The sequence below is a fragment of the Ruditapes philippinarum genome, unplaced genomic scaffold, assembly GCF_026571515.1.
Source record: "Ruditapes philippinarum isolate M1 unplaced genomic scaffold, ASM2657151v2 ctg5334_1_1_1_1, whole genome shotgun sequence".
In the NCBI taxonomy this organism is placed as follows: domain Eukaryota; kingdom Metazoa; phylum Mollusca; class Bivalvia; order Venerida; family Veneridae; genus Ruditapes; species Ruditapes philippinarum.
Genome location: NW_026852168.1, coordinates 10,475 through 32,877, shown reverse-complemented (window position 1 = coordinate 32,877; position 22,403 = coordinate 10,475). Strand labels below are relative to the sequence as shown.

Below are 22,403 nucleotides of genomic sequence, written 5' to 3'. Positions count from 1 at the left end.
GATATATACGCTCGTATTATATACAATTTGATGATTTTTTTAAAAAAAAAGTTCATGTAATCTTACTTTATTTCAAAACTAATAAATCAATCCGAAATAATCCTTTGTTAAATGTTTTTTTATTGATTTTTTTACAAAATAGTTAACTGCATAGGTAATATCATACAGTATCTTTACATGATATTCATCTTGTATCCTTGTTTTATTTTATTTATTTATTTATTTATTTATTTTGTTTGTTGTTTTTCTCTTCTTTTTCTTGGGGGGGGGGATTTTTTGCGTGTTTATTCGTAGATAAAAAGAAAAAATCACATAGTGTGTAAAATTCGCTTCCGATATTCATGTATACAAGTTTCATTTCGTTGTCCGAACACATTGTTTCAAGTAACTCTTCCTGTAAAAACACTTCATCGCATTTTTCGCTCTCTAGAGTGTTACAGTATAAATACACCGCGTGAACGCGAGTAACGTCATTCGCCGTATCTCACTAAGACTGATTGAGTCGACGTGAGAGTTGTTTAACAAATAATTTTTCAGTGTTTTTATTTTTAACGGACAGACAGACGATCAAACATTATGGTGAGCAAAAATTTATATTTAATTTACTCATTTTAAATACATCATATCTTAAACTTCTTTGATGCTAAATTATCTATATTAAATCTTGTACACAGTTATTAAAAATCTAAGGATGTCAATCTAAAGTTAAAGGATGTGGTTGATTTTCATGTGGAATTGTATTACTTTTATGCACATATGTATTATTTTAGTAAACTAAATCGACGCAGCGTTTAAAAAAGTACATTTTATCAATAGATATACATATTTTTCGTTGCAAGAACCATATGTTTAAGATTTTTCCCAGTTAATCTATACAAAATTCAAGCTTTAGCCCCAACAGAATAATGATTTGGGCCTTCTTTAACTTTACAAAACGTCAGTCAAAAACGCCCATCCTCATGGAACCTTCTAGAAAATGTCTCACTCATACTTATGTATATTATTGTATTCTATATATACATATTTTATACACGCAACATAACAACATCATATTGGAAAAGCAAAACCTCTTTTCCGTAACATCTGCTTTAAGTGTATATAAAATTAACTACTCGGTCAAACTGTATGTAAATGTTACAGTTTGTTTTATGATAATAAAGAGGCATTCTTGTGTACCCATGCGATCAGTTATTTACTTATTTTAAACTTTACACTTATAATATGTTACGGAGTCTGCTTCTACGCATATCGTTAACGTTAACATGAATCACCGAAGATACTATCTTGTTTACTACAAAAGCTTTAACCTTGGTCATAGTTTCCTTTTCCCTATTTTCCACTTAAAACTTGAAATGCGGAAACATCTGTTACTTTAGATATCCACGTCTTAATGAAATAGCGCGCTTTTCCCCGTATTTGTAGAAATAAACGTCTGAATGACATAGAATAATCATTATGTCGTCTGCTGTAAACGTATATCTTGAGAGCGCGTCCATCCCCTATAGACATATGTATCAACTGAGAATAGTCTTACTATAAATGGATAGGTCTGTCTGAGTTTGCAAACTCAATAATTGTGAATTTTGCAGATGCCATGTAGCAAATTTTGATGCGCCGGACACACATCGAAACCAAATATCTTTATAAGAAAATTGTCCAAAAGTTGGAGCAGGAAAAATGTCTATCTATATCCTGGTTTGGAGTTACATATTTGTAAATTAATTAAGATTAAGGTGAAATGATCAGTCAATAACATACCAGACCCCTATTACTTTCATGTTTTTTTCGTGTTTGTTTAAGACCAGATGTTTGTTTTGTTAACCCTCTATGTCCCATGATACCTCTGGTCAATTTCCTGTAGTGTTTTTGTGGATTTGGCTCTCAAATATGAAGAATGTTTCTTTTAATTACAGCGTGAATGTATTAGTGTTCATGTTGGACAAGCCGGAGTCCAGATTGGAAATGCATGCTGGGAGTTGTATTGCCTGGAACACGGGATCCAGCCTGACGGTCAGATGCCCTCAGACAAATCTATCGGGAAAGCAGACGACTCTTTCAACACTTTCTTCAGCGAGACTGGTTCCGGAAAGCATGTACCAAGAGCCGTATTTGTAGACCTGGAACCAACTGTCATCGGTGAGTTAACCAGTATCATAATTGTATTTTCCCCGAAATTGAATATTCCGTTTAAAGTTATGAATTCTTTTTCTATAAATGAGCAATTGGAATAAATTGTTGAATAAAGATATACATCCTTTTCAAATATGAATTATGAAAAACTTAAAAGTAACTCGATTGCAATCGATTAAACAAATACGAGGTTATAGGAAATATGCCATAAATTGAACGTATATAATAGCCGATGAATAAAATTACTTAATATTTTATTAATTGATGTCTAGTAATATCCAGTTTAAAAAAAAGCTTGCGTTCCGTTTAATAGTATTTCTTTAATTTGTAGATGAGATTCGAACCGGTGCGTACAGGCATTTGTTCCATCCGGAGCAACTTATTAATGGAAAGGAGGACGCGGCAAACAACTATGCACGTGGTCATTACACCGTGGGCAAGGAACATATCGACCAAGTCCTCGACAGGCTTCGAAAAATAGCAGATGCTTGCAGTGGTCTTCAGGGTTTCTTAATCTTCCATAGCTTCGGCGGCGGCACAGGTTCAGGGTTTTCTTCCCTCTTGATGGAGAGGCTAAGCGTCGACTATGGTAAGAAGTCAAAACTCGAGTTTGCTGTCTACCCGGCTCCACAAGTTGCGACGGCCGTCGTCGAGCCGTACAACGCCATATTAACGACACATACCACTTTGGAACACTCCGATTGCGCGTTTATGGTCGACAACGAGGCTATCTATGACATATGTAGACGTAACCTAGATATTGAACGCCCTAGCTACACCAATTTAAACCGTCTGATCAGTCAGATCGTTTCCTCAATCACAGCCTCACTCCGCTTCGACGGGGCCCTGAACGTAGATCTTACTGAATTCCAGACCAATTTAGTACCTTACCCGCGAATCCACTTTCCTCTTGCTACCTACGCCCCAGTTATTTCTGCCGAAAGAGCTTACCATGAACAAATCTCGGTCGCTGAAATCACAAATGCATGTTTCGAGCCTGCCAACCAGCTCGTCAAATGTGATCCACGTCATGGTAAGTACATGGCTTGTTGTCTTTTGTACCGTGGTGACGTGGTTCCAAAAGACGTCAACGCCGCCATTGCTTCCATCAAGACGAAGAGAACCATTCAGTTTGTAGACTGGTGCCCGACTGGCTTCAAGGTTGGTATCAATTACCAACCACCAACTGTGGTTCCTGGCGGAGATTTGGCAAAGGTCCAACGTGCCGTTTGCATGCTGAGTAACACGACTGCCATAGCGGAAGCTTGGGCCCGGCTTGACCATAAGTTTGATCTTATGTACGCCAAGAGGGCGTTTGTTCACTGGTACGTGGGTGAGGGTATGGAAGAGGGCGAGTTCTCCGAGGCGCGCGAGGATTTAGCTGCCCTTGAGAAGGATTACGAAGAAGTCGGTGTTGATACTGCCGATGACAACTGTGCAGATGAAGAGGAATATTGAACGAAAACTTGACCATATATTTTTACTCGTGAAAACAACAACATAACAACTTGGATTTCAATAATTTAAATATATCGTTCAGAATGTTTATTCCAATCTGATAAAAAAATTGAACACAACTTTTAAACAATTTATGTTATGAAAAGATTATTGATTTTAATTTGGATCTGTGTTTATTTTACTACAAGTATGTATAACCATAATAGATTATGTAAGTTTTGCTGGAAATAATGACAGCGCTGGGGTCTTTTTCTTTTTTTGTCAAAAATTCGACAAGAAATCATTGTTTTGTTTTTTCTGTTCTAAGCATAATATGCTTGAAACTTAATTACCTCCCTTGCATAATTGTCAGTTTTACGAATATTATATTTGTGAGACTGTGTTGTCATCAAGGCAGTATGTCTAATGACATTCGTCAGACGACAATGTTACAATTGCCCTATATTGAGGAGACGATAAAGCTAGATAACTGGTACAATGTAGTTACTTGCGGAAATCCAGTTAAGTGCTGGTCAAGCATCCAGGAACGCATTGGCGGTTCACATACACCAGTATATGTCTGAATCAATATCTAAATGTATATCTTGTGGCTGAAGGGTTGCTTTTAATGGTTGAAACATAAGAAATGCAGCAATCGTTAATTCCTGCGTGATTGTAAGAGGTGACTAAATGGATTAAAGTAACTGGAGTCTATATAATATAATCTCTTAGCTCAAGTAGGTGAGGTAGTTTCGATCGCTGCAGTCACTTTAAAGTTTGTAACGTCCGAGGTTAGCTAAAATCATCATTTCTGCTGTACCACGTCACATATATTGTGTTTGTACACCGTAAAACCAACAAAACAAACAAATTATCTAAATGCCATTATAAGAAAGACAACAAAAAGCAGCCGACTGACTGCAAACATCAGACCGTCACTTAAGCAGATTTTTTAATCCGAACATAAAACTATAATAGAAAATACAAATTCAGCGAAGTCAAGTAAGGTAACAATATTATACCGTATCTAATCTTATTATGATCCATGAAAAAATAAGATGATAATATAGACATATCTAGGACAAATACGCATACTGCATTCTTCATTCGTCACGAAGGACTTTAGGGTTTGTAAAATGAAGTAGGATGGAATGTTTTGAAAGTACTTCAAAACACCCAGCAAAAATATATTTTCTTACAGTGTTTTACGCAAGGAAAAAATCTGAAACATAGACTGACGTGGTTAATATACTGAAATATTTTGATATACTGTAGAAGCAATCTAAATAACGGTTAGCATTTGAAAATCTACCTTAAGTCTGGCTGACAGAGTGGTTGAAAACTTAATTTCATTCCAATTCATGAGTGTAAATCAACTTATATTTCTACTATGTCCCCATTAAAACAGTTATCACAATAATGAAAACTACATCTTAGAAGTCAAATGGTCAACATCGTTTCCAGATTGATATAATTTTATACTGAATTCATTATACGAGCCGGGCAAGTGTCGTCGGATTTTACACTTGAGAAAGCTATCCAGCTAGCTTACAAAACGTCGGCGGTTCTCCTCAGGTGCCCGTTTGTGTCTGAAATAATGAGAGCACCCGAAGTCTTCCTCCAGTAAATCTAGAAATTCGCCATATGAGCAATACTGTGTTGTTGCGATGAACAATCCAACAATCAAACACACAGACGAAATTCCTATATCTTATCAATAAAGGAATCATAGTTATAAATGCATATGTTTACACAACTGTTTGCTGTAGAAAATAACATTTGGTACCATTTAATGTGATGAAATGTCCTTTTAACAATGAAGTAAATGAACATTTCATACTTGAGTGTTCCTTGATAGTATGTGCTGTATAACATAGTGGACAGGAACACTGATATACTAGACATATACATACAGGATAAGATTATAAAGAATTTAAATGTAAACACGGGATGGGAAAGGGGAAGCTGACAGAACAGCTAATTACGGAGCCTGTTTTACACGATAGATCTATAAAATACAGTCAGCAAACCCAATTGAAGACCATAGGACCGTATGGTAGTAAAACAATGTCCGACCATGTAAGCTATGGCGTTGGATTTGAGAAAATTCTCAACAAGAAACACAACTACAACAAATGTGTGCGGACTTTTCTGTACATAAATGTACTACGTTATAAAAAAATACCATAGAAAACGTTTAGAAATCATTATAAAATAAGAATTTAATCCACGTTAGAAGAAGCTGAACAATGACAAATACAAAGTATCTAAAATGGCCAAAATATTAAGACAAATGATAACAAACAAAACAAAAATGCAAAAGACGATATGTCATAACAAACAAGTGTATTTTTCATCACAATCCATTTTAAGAGTTCTGTATGAAATATCTAAATTAAGTCATTAAATATCTTTTTTTGTAGTAACTTTCTACTTATGCTCTGTCTTTTCTTCTTAAAGTTTTCATATCTTACATAATTATAGTGTGTCTAGAGACTCGAGCCGAAATGAGTCTTACAAAGAGTGTTGACCCTTCATTGTTCACTTAATATAATGGATTTGAATTGACAACATTCCATTTGACATTCAATATCAAAATACAAAAAGGAAGTGTAGCAGACTATCCCCATCCTCTAATTTTCATGGCAGGGAATAAAAATGAGTATACAGCCTAGCTTTATACAGTTAGCAAAGCATGTTAAAAGTTAACATTGGAATACAGTACACAATTACTTCTTACATTTACAATTTTTAAGATTATTATTCATTTTCATTTTCAAAAATCTGCCATTTTCGTTTTATTTCTATCCACCCATTTAGGGAAACCGGATGTTTTTTGGAGAATGTGAACTAAAGCTTTGCAGTATCCTTCGGCAGTATGTGAGTTTTCAGGCACGTCTCCAAACAATTCTTCAAAGTACTCTCTTGCTTTGAACGATCGGCTAGCTGAAGGAAGATTCGTCGGTAATGACTTAATCGTCTTTAATCCTCCAGTTGTTACTCGTTCCCGCGCTTTTTCGGGTTCAGTTTTCGATCGTTTCAATGATGGTTTTGCAGCATCACTTGCCTTCCTTTTGGTCGAAACTCTATGTATATCAGAAGGCTCGTTTTGCGTAGATAGCTCCCTTACTGCATTAAGACTGTCGGCACAAAACATGTTTGCAAATTCCTCAAAATCACCTGTTCTTTCAAGCTCATTTTTCAGGACTGGAAAATCGAACCCATTGCCGAAGTGTGCAATCAGGCAGTATGGCTTTTTCAAGTGATCTAAAAACGACTTAATTAAGGAAACAGTGGACGTTGTGAAAACCTGCTGTTTCGACAGTAGCTCTTCGCTCAGTTCTGGAAGAATACAATTAAAATGCAGATTAAATTATGTCTAAAGGAATAGATCAAACTTTAATTCTAAATCATAGATAAGTACGAAATCTAAATAAAGATCTTTAATCCACGATTACATCTTGGACAATCACTTTTATTTAATATTTTTCTTGAATACGACAATACCATAATAAAATAATATACATTTGAACAAGGCTACATTTGACTTATCACTAAAATGTGTGTACCGTTTCGAGAAATTCAATTAATGCTCCGAAATCTAATTTTTCCAATAAACGCACAAAAGTCGCTTGATTATCATAAAATGTAAAAACGTTCATCAAACAGGGAATATTATAGGTATATTATCAGGTCATGCACAGTCTGTGGTATGGACTAGTCCAGTGGTAACGAGTTTGACTATCAATCCAGATGGATCGCACGTTCGATCCACCACTCCATAACTATTAATACTAATGAACTTTAGTATGAGAACAACTTTGGTAGAAGTACATCAAACAATGTTTCATGACAAATATCTAAGAGTTGGCCTATTTTTTCCTTTCGGTAGGTAGCCATGAAAACCAGAGTTCTGTATGGAAAGCAATGTTCTGAATTCCGGGAACTTATAGACATCCATATCTTCTGAAAAGCCTCGTTGTCAGAGGATTGGTAACATTTGAGTATTAAAAATCTAGAGTTATGATAAGTTTAAATCATGAAGAAGAAGATGAAGAAGAACTTTTATTTGTACTAAAGCCCTTAAAAAGAGCCATTGACAAACCATCAACATATATATATATATATATATATATAATATATTATATATATATATGGACTGTGTTTTTTGTTTTATTTATATATATATAAAGCAGAAACATGACAATATACGTGACAAGAAGTCGTGATGGCATGTAGAAAACATAGTTTTGACTTTATTTTGAATTATTTCACTGTGTTTATAAGGCAGAGATAATTATACAAATTAGATGAATTTCGATATAAAAAAGCATATTTGAACAAACTTAAAATAACTCGATACACATTACGGGTTTTTACTAGATAGTGATAAGATTACATTCGCATGACTGCACGCTTTAGCAAACCGATCATTAAATTGAGGCCAGTTAACACCCGACACCATAAATTATATAGTAGCAAGGTAATACACAGCATCTCCATCAGTTTAATCTCCAAATATCGCTTTATCCTACTTAATGTAAGGCAAATTAAGGTTTTCTTTATTTTAATTATCAGGCTAAGGGATAATGATAGAAGCATGCTCAATATTTAAGATCCTATTTAATTATTTGAGGTACACAACCATTTTCTTGCCATTAAATAGTCAAACGACATGTTGCCCTGTTGCACTTTAGCATATACACTAGTACTTTGTAATATAAAATATATATAACTGTCGCTGTAACGCAAATCAACAACAAACTCTTGTTTTTATTTTAGTAACATTTTTAACACTTTCATAAAAAACTGACGGAGTTTTCCGGAATTATAGATCAATATTATAAGGGATTCCTAAATATTGAGAAATGGGAAACCTTTAAATACATTATAGATGTTTACATAAACTTATTTATATTCCGATTTAACAATTGTGGGGTGTACTTCAATCCACAAGGGTTTAGTGACTAGAATAGCCCAAAAAAGACCCTAAAACATTTACAAAATCAGTTTGACATGTTTATAATTTTTATGTGAAGCAGGTGTTGAAATACATGAAAATAACCTTACTTGATATGTCCTGTGCTTTCTCTGTAAGGTCGGCATCTGGATCTAAACACAACACAAGTTTATTGACAACTCGCGGTAACAATGGTCTACCATGTCCATCATATTTTAAAGTATCCTTAAAACTTTTTCTATCTAATGCCATCATACATATCTCCGTGATTCTGCAAGGGTCGTCTTCCGGTAAACATGTTGTATTTAAATGAAGAAACACGTAAGTTTTTACTCGGTTGGCTTTGTCGCGTGTAGTTGCCATTATTACTTCCGCCAAACAATTGAAATAAATGTATTTTCAAATCGTTTCATTGAAACGCTTTACATGAAAGGTGGCGACAAAATATTTGTTATCTTGCGGTAATTTGATATTATTTATTCAACAATAAAGCAAGCAAAAACAATGTAGTCTTAAACAGCTCGACATATTTAGCGATAAATATTAGACAATTCTTTTAAAATATCTGAAATAAAACAGCAAACGACAGCATGCCCTCTCTACCCCGCCTACATCCCTCGATTGTATATTATGTTGCTAGTTGGTGCCCCTATCATTGGATTGTGGGATTTAATATGGGTTTGCACGATTTGGTTAAGTTGCGAGGTTTTATATTCTAATAATTTGTCACAAACTTTCCCAGGGTGGTTCAGGGCAGATCATTTTTATCCATCTAATTATTAAGTAGTAAACAAAAACATTCAAAAAGATCTCGCTATTTTTATAATTATCATTTAAAAGAATATTTTTGTTGTAATTCTTTATATTTCCCCTGTTTTAACAGTTTTAAACCATGAGGTCTCGTAAAATGAAACATTTTGAATCCTAAAAATTCAAGGTAGAGTCCTTCATGATCACCAATTGAATATCTTCCGACCCGATTAACACCATTTTCTTGACCAAACCGCGGTAAATTTAAATAATTACAGTTTATGCAAAAAATTACAATAATAACTTCGTACAAAATATGCCGTATTGTGCCCAAAATATTGATTGATATAAATAAGTTTAAAAAACGTAACACACACAAGTAAAGTGACCAAAATATTTTGCAGTGAACAAAATTGTAAGTAATGAATTTAGGGTTTCAAAATTTATTGGCTATCGACGTGCAAACTGTCTTTGGCCATATTTACACAAAAAAACAACAACAACAAAAAAAACAACAACAAAAAAAACAGAAAAAAACAACATATACTAGTATGACAGATAGTTATATGTTTATATATAAAAGCATACACAGAAAAAATATTATAATTATTATTTCTAGCATAATATTTTCCAGCGTATTATTTCTTAACGTAAAAGAATCTTTAATATATTCAGCAATTTGTTTTCTTGTTCATAGTTGACATAAAACTATTTAAAATATTCTTACTAATGAATGAGCGCATGTGACTGCAAACCTAATGAAAAATATTTTCTGAATATTTTTTTGCGAGAATAACAACCTATTTATAAAAGTTGGTTCAGGAGAGCTAAATTATGTGTGTAACACGAAATTGATATCATTTTCTGAAAATATAACATTTTGTACACAATGTTATCTCCGGGACGTCCGAGGCTGAGTGGTTATGGCCGATGTTGTAATTATAAAATAAAAATATATCAATTAAAATACAAGCAGGAGTATTGAAACGCAATACCAAGGATATCACGAAAAAGAGAATGACCCCTTATTGTGTCCCTTGTAACTGGCGGCATGACATAGAGAGACGTGGATTATAAAATACAACAGTTATGAGTAAGCGCATTCTATAGAATATAATTATCAAATAACTTGGTGGCAAATAAATTATGGAACATAACAGCTATAAAAAATGACCGGGCTTAGAATCCACAGATATTAAAAAGAAAACACAAAATGATTAAAGAGAATTAACAAATATGCAAATGAAAATGTTGTCACAATTTCATATTTAAACTGTCGTAAAAGGTTTTTTTCTGACTATCGTTTTATTGTGAAAAATGTTTAAAATAAACGGAATGCATTACAATATATGTACACGTGATACCGAGTATTAAATAAAAAAGACTATTAAAGTTAGCTTAAAATATTTTGGTTTTTGGCAGCAACCTTCAACTTATGGGGCTTGAAATACTGGTAGGCCTTTTCATAGTTTACAACCAACATGAGTAAAGGATTTTTTTGGGATTACAGAATGAACGCCATGTTTCACGAAACCTAGTATTGTGAGCGTGGATGTTCTACGTTGGAATGAAATCTTCAATTAATTAATTTTCGAATAAGTTTATCAATTTGTTTGGACACAGGTAACCAAATTAAAGATATAAATCGTGTATGACCAATATGAGATCTTGGGTCAAAATTCAGGACAAACCAAATTTTTCAACTTATTGAGTTACTAGAATTTAATTTATACCCCTTTTTTCAAAAAAAAAGGGAACAGGCATAGAAAGAATAATTTGGAAGCGCCCCGAAACCCAAACAGGTTTTTAGCATTTTGGATGAAATTTTTTGGGTTTAATTTAGCGAAAAAATTTAAATTTCAAAGGTCTTTTTCCCTAAAAAAGCCCCTATTTTTTAAAATTGGTCAACCTCGGCTTTTTTTTTAAAATTTTTAAAACCAGTTTTCAACAAAAAAAGGTCAAAGTTTTTTTTTGGGGTTCAACAGTTTGAATATCATGTAAAACAGTTTGGAAAACAAAAGACCCTTTTAAAATAGAAACCTTGGGGAACCCCCTAAAAAAAGATTTGAGAAAAGAGGAAAAAAAACCCCGAAACACCAAAAATGTTTGTGGGTTCCGAAAAGGTGCGATTTTGAAAACCACATAAAGACGTTACCAAGACCTAAATCTTCCATCAAAGTATATGGTCTTCAGTATTTAAGCATTTTGAAATTAAAAAAAAAAGAATAGAGTAGGTCTAGATATCTTAACCATTGTACTTCTTTAAACTATTTCTTCAATTATAAAAAAGAAGATTGCAACTAATAGGGCAATAATTTGAATTCCAAGATCAACAAATCCGCGAAAACTTCCTTTTAATGCTTGACGGAAAATGGGGTGGAAAACCAGGGATCAAAGGTAGGTATCACTAACAATACTATCTTTCTGAAGGATCTGATCCTAAAAATAACTATTTACTATGCCTCCCAATATAAGATAAACCAAAGTTTTATTAAAGCATCTTAAGAATGAAAAATCGGATATTTTTGTAAAATAATAACAATACGAAAATCCGATTTTTCCGACTAGCACATTTGAGATAAATCGCACGCGACTACATAAATGAGCATTTCTGAATAGTATTGTAATATTTAAAAAGTGGTGTATCAAGTTATTTTCCGTTTTGTATAGAACAGATTTTGTTTGGTAAATTATTTTCTTTAAAAATATCTTTTTGTGTGTGTGGGCGGGATGGGGGAGAGAAAGTAAACTTAGTAAAGGTAGATGTAATTCATGTAAGAATGTTGTAATAATCTGCAATAAATATGTATATTTTACATTTGTTTCTTTACAGTAGCAGTAGGCCTTAACAATCCACGCACTTACTATTAGAAGATTAAACTGTGTGAACGTGATTGTTACTACTTACTACATAAATGTAAATTTTACATTTGTTTCTTTACAGTAGCAGTAGGCCTTAACAATCCATGCACTTACTATTAGAAGATTAAACTGTGTGAACGTGATTGTTACTACATAAATGTAAATTTTACATTTGTTTCTTTACAGTAGCAATAGGCCTTAACAATCCATGCACTTACTATTAGAAGATTAATATGGAAAGCCATGGCTGTCTGATATTGTTCTTTTTCAATTTATGGAACCATTCTGATAATATATGAGTTCACTTCGACTATATATGAATTGAAAACACCTTCTTATTAAACCGGAATCCATTATATTAATCCACAGTTACAATATATGAAACCATACTGTCAGTGTATGAAAACCGAGTTAGCAAATAATATAAATTGATTTTTCTCAAAATTATATATGATTCCAATTCTTCAATATATGGTACCAAAGAAGCAATGTATGGAACCAGATGTCCTTATATGAAACCAAATTATCACTATATTAATTCATTTTTACAATATATGAAACCATTTTATCAATGTATGGAGCCGAAGTATCAATATATTAGTTGATTATCACATTATATGATTCCAATTCTTCAATATATGGTACAAAAGTAGCCATATATGGAACCAGATGTCCTGATATGAAACCGAGTTATCAAATTGAATATATTAATTCATTTTTACAATATATGAAACCAATTTATCAATGTATGGAACCAAAGTAGCAATATATGAGTTGGTTATTACATTATATGATACCAATTCTTTAATATATGGTACCAAAACAGCCATATATGGAACCAGGTGTCCTGATATGAAACCGAATTATTAATATATTATGTCATTTTTACAATATATGAAACCATTTTATTAATGTATGGAATCAAAGTAGCATTATATAAGTTGATCTTACATTTTCATTATATGGAACAAAAATAGATAGATAGATAGATATTTATTCAGGTTTTAACACACATATACATAATACAAACACTTAAGCATTTTATATAAAACTGATGACACAATAGTAATAAAATATTTCGGAAGTTTGTCAAACATAGATATCACAGACCGCTCATTAAATAATTAAATATAATAACTAAAAACAAAATCTAAAACTCTTTCTTTCCTATGGACTGATAATCAATTTTACTAGTTTAATAAAATGTGACGACGAAAGTGGAAAGCATGTAATAGAGTAGTGTGTGTAATAACCTCGGATTGCCCATGAAAGCCGAAGGCTTATTTCCAATGGGGTCCTTGGGAATATTAAACTTACTTATAATATACCAAATTGAAAAAATAACAAACTTTGGAAGCTGGAAAGATGTCATTTACCGTAAAAATATCAAACTTTTTCCATTAACTTTGGGCTAAAAGGAAAACAATAAAAATTAAAAATCAATATCTAGTCATACTAGTGAATTTAATTATGATTTCCTAACTGTTCTAAGTAAAAGTGCCTTCACTGAAGCTTTTGAAATCTCCTATCTTTACTAATTTTTTGATGGCATGTAGGCAAGGAATTCCAATCATTAATTGCTTTTTGAAAAAAAAAGTTAACATTATCTTTCCCATAACTTCTTGGGACCCCTAAAAATTATACTGATTCCGCCCGAGTTGAATAAGAATGAATGTCTTTAAAATAGTGATTCCCCTTTCATATATGAAGGGCACTGGTTATTAAACAATTTTTAAAAAACCATGATTAAAATCGTAATTGCTTATTTTCTGTTTTCTACATTTAGTAAAGACTTATTAGCAAGAATAACATTATTGACACTATCACTCTAGGGTCCCATAACCGTGTTATAAATCTAACCAATTTTATTTTGGGACAAATTTGAAGCTTATTTTAAAACCACTTTTGTTCAGAATTCGGGTACCAGAAGAAACATGCATAAATCAAGGTGACATTGTATTAATGCTGAGCATAAATGTTTTTCCTAGTCCTAAAAAAAAAAAAAAAAAAAAAAAAAATCTAAAACATTTTGCTTGCCTATGACAAAAACTTAAGACGTGAATCAACCTTTGTAAGAATACTATTAACAAATAGATTCACCACTGACAAAAAATCATCAATATTTTTAAACCTAAGAATTTGACAGATTTTGTGGATTCAATTGTAATGTCCATTTTACAAACAATTTTAAATTCTTTAACTTGTTTTTAGTTTACGTTTTAACCAAAAATAAGACATTCAGTCTTCCTAAGATGAAGTGACAATTTGTTATCTAGCAAGCCAAGATGAACAAGACTCTAGTGTTTGTCCCAAGGGTTTTTGAGAAAAATAAATACTTGGTTTTTGTGGGCAAAAAGAATTGCAATGTCATCGGCAATACAGAATAAGTTTACATTCTTATCTATACTTAAAATTCTCAATGTCATTCACATAGCATTAAAAACATAAAAGAGGACCCAGGAATGCTGCCCTGGGGAAACCCCACATGTAAACAGGCAATATAATCTGATAAAATATTAATCAAAAACACTAAACAGTTTATTGTGTTTTTGATAAAGACATAAACCAGAGTCTTAGAGAACCATCAATTCAGTTTTTCCCCCATAAAATATCGAACAGTAAATCAAATTGCTTTTTGTAGAAATCTAAACATTAATCCAAGCCTGTGTATAAACCTGTGGAATTATTGTTTCTGATATGAATCCTAAGATCGATACGACAAGTGTCAGTGGAATAGGAAAATTTCTAAAACCATGACTGTAATTATACAATAAACCATTAAATCAACTAAAATCTTTTTAAGTTGAGAATACACTGATTTTTCTAAAAAATTTTTGATACAATGCTTAAAAAATGCTTACAGGTCTATAATTTCCTACTTCAAGATTACTGTTCTTTTTATATAAAGGTTTTACCCTAAGCTACTTTCATGCCATCAAGGGACATAATTTTTTCTGAAATTGACATATTTATGATAAAAGTAATTGGTATTTTCAAAAAGGAAGCTGCCTATTTTTAAGTCAACAAGTCAAAGGCCGAGGTCACTGGGTTCTGTTTACAATAGTTACAATGCATACACTTTTTCATGAAATCAATTATTATTTGGCTTATTATTTTTAAACTTTGTGAGTAGATTAACCTTGATGTGTCCTACTGGCTATGCCCATTTTTGATCAAAGGTAAAAGTCGAGATGAACTTATTTTTTAAATATGTATTTGTTAATGGTCAGTACGACTCAATAGCTTAAATTATGACATACAACTCGTACATATGTAACGATAAGTTTGCCTGCCAAGCCCATTTTAAGTGAATGTGACGTTAAATTCAAGGATTTCCTTATTTAGAAAATGTGCAGTATGCAATCAGTGAAGCACGCTGGTCTTTTGACAGTTCAACAAAGAATATTGGCGCGAAACTGTTATACCGGTGCTAGGATAGAAAACAGTCTTTTTAAAAAAAGTCCCGTCAATATAATGACATTTTTGGTTCCATATATTGCTACTTTGGTATCAGTATATTGAAGAACTGGTATCATATAATGTGAAAATCAACTTATATATTGCTCTTTCGGTTACATACATTGATAAACTGGTTTCATATATTGTAAAATTGATTTAATATATTGACAATTCGGTTTCACATAAGGGCATCTGGTTCCATACATGACTTACTTGGATCCATATATTGAATATCTGGTATCATATAATGTGATAATCAACTTATATATTGATACTTCGGCTTTATACATTGATAAAATGGTTTCATATATTGTAAAAATGAATTAATATATTGATAATTCGATTCCATATAAGGACATCTGGTTCAATTCATGGCTACTTTGGTACCAAATATTGAAGACCTGGTATCATATAATGTGACAATCAACTTACATATTGATACTTCGGTTCAATACATTGATGAAATGGTTTCATATATTGTAAAAATGAATTAATATATTGATAATTTGGTTTCATATAAGGACACCTGGTTCCAAACATTGTTACTCTAGTTCCATATATTGAATAATTGGTATCATATAATGTAATAACCAACTCATATATTGCTACTTTGGTTCCATACATTGATAAAATGGTTTCATATATTGTAAAAATGAATTAATATATTGATAACTTGGTTTCATATAAGGACACCTGGTTCCATATATTGTTACTTTGGTTCCATATATTGAATTATTGGTATCATATATTGTAATAACCAACTCATATATTGCTACTTTGGTTACATACATTGATAAAATGGTCTCATATATTGTAAAAATGAATTAATATAGTGATAACTTGGTTTCATATAAGGACATCTGGTTCCATACATTGCTACTTTGGTTCCATACATTGATAAAATGGTTTCATATATTGTGACAATGAATTAATATATTGATAATTTGGTTTCATATAAGGACACCTGGTTCCATACATAGCTACTTTGGTTCCATATATTGAAAAATTGGTATAACCAACTCATATATTGCTACTTTGGTTCCATACATTGATAAAATGGTTTCATATATTGTAAAAATGAATTAATATATTGATAATTCGGTTTCATATCAGGACATCTGGTTCCATACATGTCTACTTTGGTACAATATATTGAAGAATTGGAATCATATATTGAAAAAATCAACTTATATATTGCTAACTCGGTTTCATACACTGAAAGTATGGTTTCATATATTGTAACTGTGGATTAATATAATGAATTCCGGTTAAATAAGAAGGTGTTTTCAATTCATATATAGTCGAAGTGAACTCATATATTATCAAAATGGTTACATAAATTGAAAAAAAAAACAATATCAGACAGCCATGGCTTTCCATAGTTTAAACTGTGTGAACGTGATTGTTACTACATAACTTCATGACTCATGTCAGGAAACCAATCTAAAAATAGAAAGGCAAAACCCATTTGATACTATTTTTAAATAAGCTTGGCGTAGGAGAAGGGAAATTGTGAAGTTATGTAAGTTTTTCAAAATTGTTGTTGCATATTTTAACTTGTTGTTAATCACTTTATTTTGATTTAAATGACATTTAGGTTTTGTTATAAAGTTATACAATAATGTTAAATAGCATGATGGTTAAAGTTTCACTTATCTCTATTTAGCGTGACATAGAGAGGAAGTACCTCTAAACGATGCAAATCTACTCTAATTGACACGGTACACATTTTGCAGATGCACAGGTCATTTTCTACCGCTAGTCAGTACTTAAATTAACCGCCTCCGGGGTCGAGGGGTTGGAGTCGATGACTTCTTATCCAGTTACCTCTCTGGCGTGGGTTCGATCCCCGGGAGATGCTTTGGTAGTTTAGCGCGGAGGAAGGTAGTCTAGTACTGGTGTAACTCTCCAGGAACGATGGTTATGAAACTACCCGCCTTTATGACTGAAATACTGTTGGGAAAAGGCGTACAATGAAACAAACAAACAAACACTACTGTACTTAAATTAATGTCAAGTCAGATGAAAGAAGTATACGATATCCTATACGTTGGACAGTTGGAATTGAAGTCATTTCTTTTTTTTTAAATTGTATCAGCTAGTTTTCAAAAAACGATACTCAAAATTAAGGTTTACTCAATATCGCAATTTACTATCTCGCCAACCGCCGGAGCAAATAGATAATGGATTGAGCACGTATTGATTTATTTATCATCTTCATTGAGGCTTAAAAGTGGTATGGTGCACTTGTCCGAGATAAAATTACAGACATACTTAGTTTGAAACAGTTCAGATTTTTTCCTACAGACAATAAAAGCTGAAAGCCGCTACATGTAAATAACTCAATCATAACTCACTAATTTCTTACTTATTGTTCTCATTTTTCAGTTCAAATAACTTAGTGTAAAACTAACCTGAACTTCAATTTGCAGATGCCTATCGATCACCATGGGGGATAAATATTGCCGTCTTGCAACCTTGTTGGTTGAAATTTGTCCTCAACCATTAAGAAAACTTTTTCTGAAGTACATGTATGCGGACACCAAATTTCACATTTCTTCTCTTGGTGCTTACTTGCTTGCCAGACAGAAAGAATTACTTCCTTTGAAGTCAAAGAAGGTAATTAATCAAGAGGAATGGGATTTGCTTTTTCCAAAATTAGGTCAGGCAGATGAAACTACATGGGACACAACTATCTTGGCACTATTGATAACCAAGTTGTTTCAAAAGCAACTTAAACAAAGTGAACGTGATGCAATTGAAGAAATTCGTTACATTAGAAATCAGCTCCACCACAAAGCAGATTTATCAGTGTCTGACGCAGACTTTGATGACTTATGGAAAAGGCTTGAAACAGCAACTATACTGTTGGCAAAACAGATAACACCAATTCCGCAATACGCAGTTGACATCAAAGCAAGTATTGATGATGCAATGGTAAATAACTTACCAAAATTGGGAGACACCCTACGATCATGGATTCCAGGTATCGTAAAAAGTTTAAACTTACAAATTAGCAACTTGGAAGACAATATGAGAAGACTCAAAGAAATCACAGAAGAAAATTTAAAATGTTCCAAAGAAAGTCAAACAATATTGGAAGATTCGTCCGTAGAAAAGATTGGATCATCAGGTAATCTTTAAGTGTGACATATCCTAAACAATTATGTTTTGTGTTATTTGTTTTTATGAATATATGATAATAATGTATATGATAATATTCATTAATCTAATGGCCTCTGTAAATAAAGTAAATGAACTCAATTTAATGGAAAGATGAACTCAGTGTTCATAGATGCATATCGATTTAACAATAGATTTCTTACAAGACAAGTTTCACTTTTTCGCATTTTCAAACCACAATTTTGAAAATTCGTTGTATGTCAATTCCAGGCAGAACGGCGAAGCGGCTGAAGACATGTGATAACATACTCATAAGTCTCATTCGTGAGTACTATTTGCTTAATATTTCCTTTCCCCGTTTAATTTTTGTTTGATAATGATATGTATTTAGACCCTCAATGACGCAGTCAATTTGCATAATTTAAATAGATTTAATCCTCTGTATTTTGGTTTCTCATTCTTAAATGTGACCTTATCTGATTATACTTCTTTATTTGTGTAAAGTTTTGTTTTCAAATTAAATAGTTTTACTATAATTATTCTTCAAGTATTGATGTCTTCTGTTGATTAAAGAGTGTACTTGCCGATTGCTCACACTTTCTGATTTGATATTGGGGTTGCTAATATTTTAGGAATGTTCAAGACAACACTTTATGAGAAACTACCAACAGATTTTGAAACACCACCTGAAGTACAAAGCATCAAGGCTAAACTACTTCAAAATGGCCACGTTGTTGTAACTGGACTCCAAGGGAGTCGTGTCCTCGAGACAGCCCTCGCTACCGTCAGGGATCTTCCTTATAACCATGAACGATGTGTTGAAATTAAGGCAGCATCTGACTGGAGACATGTAGATCGAGAAGAAGTTGATTTAGTGCTATGCACTTATCCGTTTGGTGATTTCCATCTAGACTATAAGAAGGCAGCGGACATGAATGAGATTCTTAATAGCATGTATCAGGCAACCAAACCTTCTGCTGGGAAACAACCGTTGTACATAGTAATTGTTTCAGATGTAGATGTTTTTCAAAAATTTACAACAAAATTTCAGCACAAAATACTAGCTGAAGTTGTGAGCGTTTGTCCAACTACCAGCGTAGAAGCCCCCGTTGATTTGACATGTATGTACTTACATTTTTTACACAAAAATGAATTTATTTCAACCATGTCGTAAATATGATAATCTTCTACTTTAGTACTTCTTTAATGAATCTATTTTGCTTTTTAACAGTACTGGCAACTTTATAGTTCTTAGTAAATATATGTATATACCTGTAAAACGATTGTTGGTCGCTTGTATATATCATTCAGTAAACAATGCATATTTTTCATTGTTGACATGTATCTCCACTTAACTGGTTCGGCGGACAAACAATAAAATGAAAACAAAACGTGCTAACAGTACCAAGGACAGCAATATAAATGGAAAAAATATTTCAGGTTGAGACATATTTAATCTATGCTAAATCATCTACCTATATTTGTATAATATGTTTGCCTTATTTCAGATCCAAACACAAATACAGAACTTGACATAAATCCTTGCAACCAAAATCTCCTTGGTAGGTTTTCTTCTTTTGTTCTTTTATTAATGAATACGTTAACATGCTAGAAAATGTTTGAATTCAAGAATGTTCATTTCTTTTTTCATTTTGAATGTTGTTTTCCTTTTGACTTTTTCAGAAGCTTTTATACTTGAGAGAGTTTCAAGAATATTTAAATAACTAAATCACAGTGGCATACTCCTGTGGCGTGGGGGATTTTTATACTCCCCGAAGTGAGACTATATTATTGCTGCCTTGTCTGTTCGACCGTTCGTCACATTCTTGTCCGGAGAATAACTTAAAAAGTATGTGACGAATTTGATTTAAACTTCACAAAGTGACAGCGATCATTGAGAGGAAGTACATTTAATATATTAACAAATGTGCAGGTTCAAGGAGCATCCGTTTCCTAAAGCAATTTCTTGTTGTGTATAGTATATTATCAAAATTATATATTTGACGTAAGAGTTAAGGATATTAAAATATCAAGGCCATACTTGAATTTCAAGCATGTGTTGTCTTTCTAGAGTTGTTTTTTCAAATAATGAGTCAAATCTGTACATCAATAACAAAGTTATGACATTTTTCGGTCAAATAGTGTCGCCGTGAAAATGCGGATAGTAATGCTCAAGTTACATGGAAACGTAACATCTTTAAAATTATTGATTCGCGTATTAATTTTTATCGCGGAAATGAGCATCTTCTGCCACCTTAACCATGACTTACTTTAAGACTTCTGAAAAAGGATATTCTAGTTTTTCATTCAAAATTTGTTTGGTGTCAGCAGACAATGCAGCTAATAATATTATAATTGTATGACGTATCCAATATATTAACGTTTAGCATAATGAACATAATAGTACCAATGCGTATTCTAAAACGTCTGCCTCCGAAAAAGACATTGAAACAATCATAATGATAAAAATAAATATCACTAATATTTCCAGTATTAAAGTCAAAATTAATGAAAGAGAACTTAAACTTCCTATTATGTATTGGATTCCTGAATTACATTAAAAAAAAAACTTACAAAGCCAGATTCATTGTTAATTCCACTTCTTGCACTATAAGTAAACTTTCTATTTTTACTGACGCCTGGTTTGACTGCCATTAAAACACATGTATGTAATTAGATATTGTGATATAGTCTATGAAAACACAGATAAATATCTCTTTTGGTCTATAAAATATCTGGTGAAATCTTGGATAAATTCAAAATTAAGAACTATCAAGCTTCAGTTGTCAGTAAAAACGATTTTTCTACACTTTATTCAACTTTGCCACATAAATTAATTAATGATAAACTAATTTCCCTTATTCAGAAAACTTTGGCATGGGAAAAACTTACCTTTCCTGCATGTCATTCTAACAAATCGTTTTTTTTTTACCTGCGGTAATGTTAAACATTATACAATGTGGACCTGTGACGAAGTTTGTAGCGCACTTTCTTTTCTTTTAGACAATATTTATGTCAGGTTTGGAAATACCGGATTTAAACAGATCATAGGAATTCCAATGGGTACTAATTGTGCACCCCTGGTCGCGGATTTGTTTTTGTACTGCTATGAAAGAGACTTTATGATGAGTCTTTCTGAAAATACACAAAAGATGTCATAATACTTCTAGATACTTTGATGATATTTTTACTTTAGATAATTCTTATTTTGATAAAATGGTGTCTGATATTTATCCTCATGAACTTCGACTTAATAAAATGAACATTTGAAATTTTTGGATCTTCATATAACTGTCAACAACAATTCTATTCACACCAAATCTATGATAAAAGAGATGACTTTGACTTTTGTATAGTTAATTATACACGGACCAAGTGGGAGACTCTATGATGGACAGTTCTTAAAGCTCTTTGGGACTGCATTGCCTTCATGTTCGTCTTCTGTCTTGCTTTGTCGGGCCCTTGTAGGTGTTTTCTTGTTACTCTGTCTTCCTTAAAGTCATTAATTAATTGAGTACTTTTGTTATGGTCATTGGGTTTTCATCATTTTGGTGTTTTTATATGTTATCTACATGATCATTTTGGTTTGTAACCATAAAAACTGTTAGAATTTCACTTTGCGGGGATTCTTTTTATTTACACTTGTCTCGTTTATGAAAAAAAACATGGTGGGCTAAGATTA

General features: G+C 32.4%; 3 protein-coding genes across 3 annotated transcripts; 2 read left to right on the top strand and 1 right to left on the bottom strand.

Moving 5' to 3' along the window:
- Nucleotides 1-420: 420 nt before the first annotated feature.
- On the top strand, nt 421-3,869 carry LOC132751183 (tubulin alpha-3 chain-like). Its single transcript, XM_060741324.1, has 3 exons — nt 421-579; nt 1,914-2,136; nt 2,462-3,869. Exons 1-3 carry the CDS (start codon nt 577-579, stop codon nt 3,586-3,588), a joined length of 1,353 nt encoding a protein of 450 aa, XP_060597307.1. The 5' UTR covers nt 421-576; the 3' UTR covers nt 3,589-3,869.
- Nucleotides 3,870-5,519: 1,650 nt separating this feature from the next.
- Nucleotides 5,520-8,970, bottom strand: LOC132751165 (three prime repair exonuclease 2-like). The gene is made up of 2 exons (XM_060741302.1): nt 8,638-8,970; nt 5,520-6,909 (listed from the first exon to the last, which is right to left on the bottom strand). Exons 1-2 carry the CDS (start codon nt 8,888-8,890, stop codon nt 6,344-6,346), a joined length of 819 nt encoding a protein of 272 aa, XP_060597285.1. The 5' UTR covers nt 8,891-8,970; the 3' UTR covers nt 5,520-6,343.
- An 8,034-nt stretch (nt 8,971-17,004) lies between these two features.
- Nucleotides 17,005-21,023, top strand: LOC132751173 (uncharacterized). The gene is made up of 6 exons (XM_060741315.1): nt 17,005-17,120; nt 18,031-18,731; nt 18,992-19,045; nt 19,354-19,842; nt 20,230-20,283; nt 20,405-21,023. The coding sequence occupies exons 2-6, from the start codon at nt 18,047-18,049 to the stop codon at nt 20,443-20,445; spliced, it is 1,323 nt and encodes a 440-aa protein (XP_060597298.1). The 5' UTR covers nt 17,005-17,120; nt 18,031-18,046; the 3' UTR covers nt 20,446-21,023.
- Nucleotides 21,024-22,403: the final 1,380 nt, after the last annotated feature.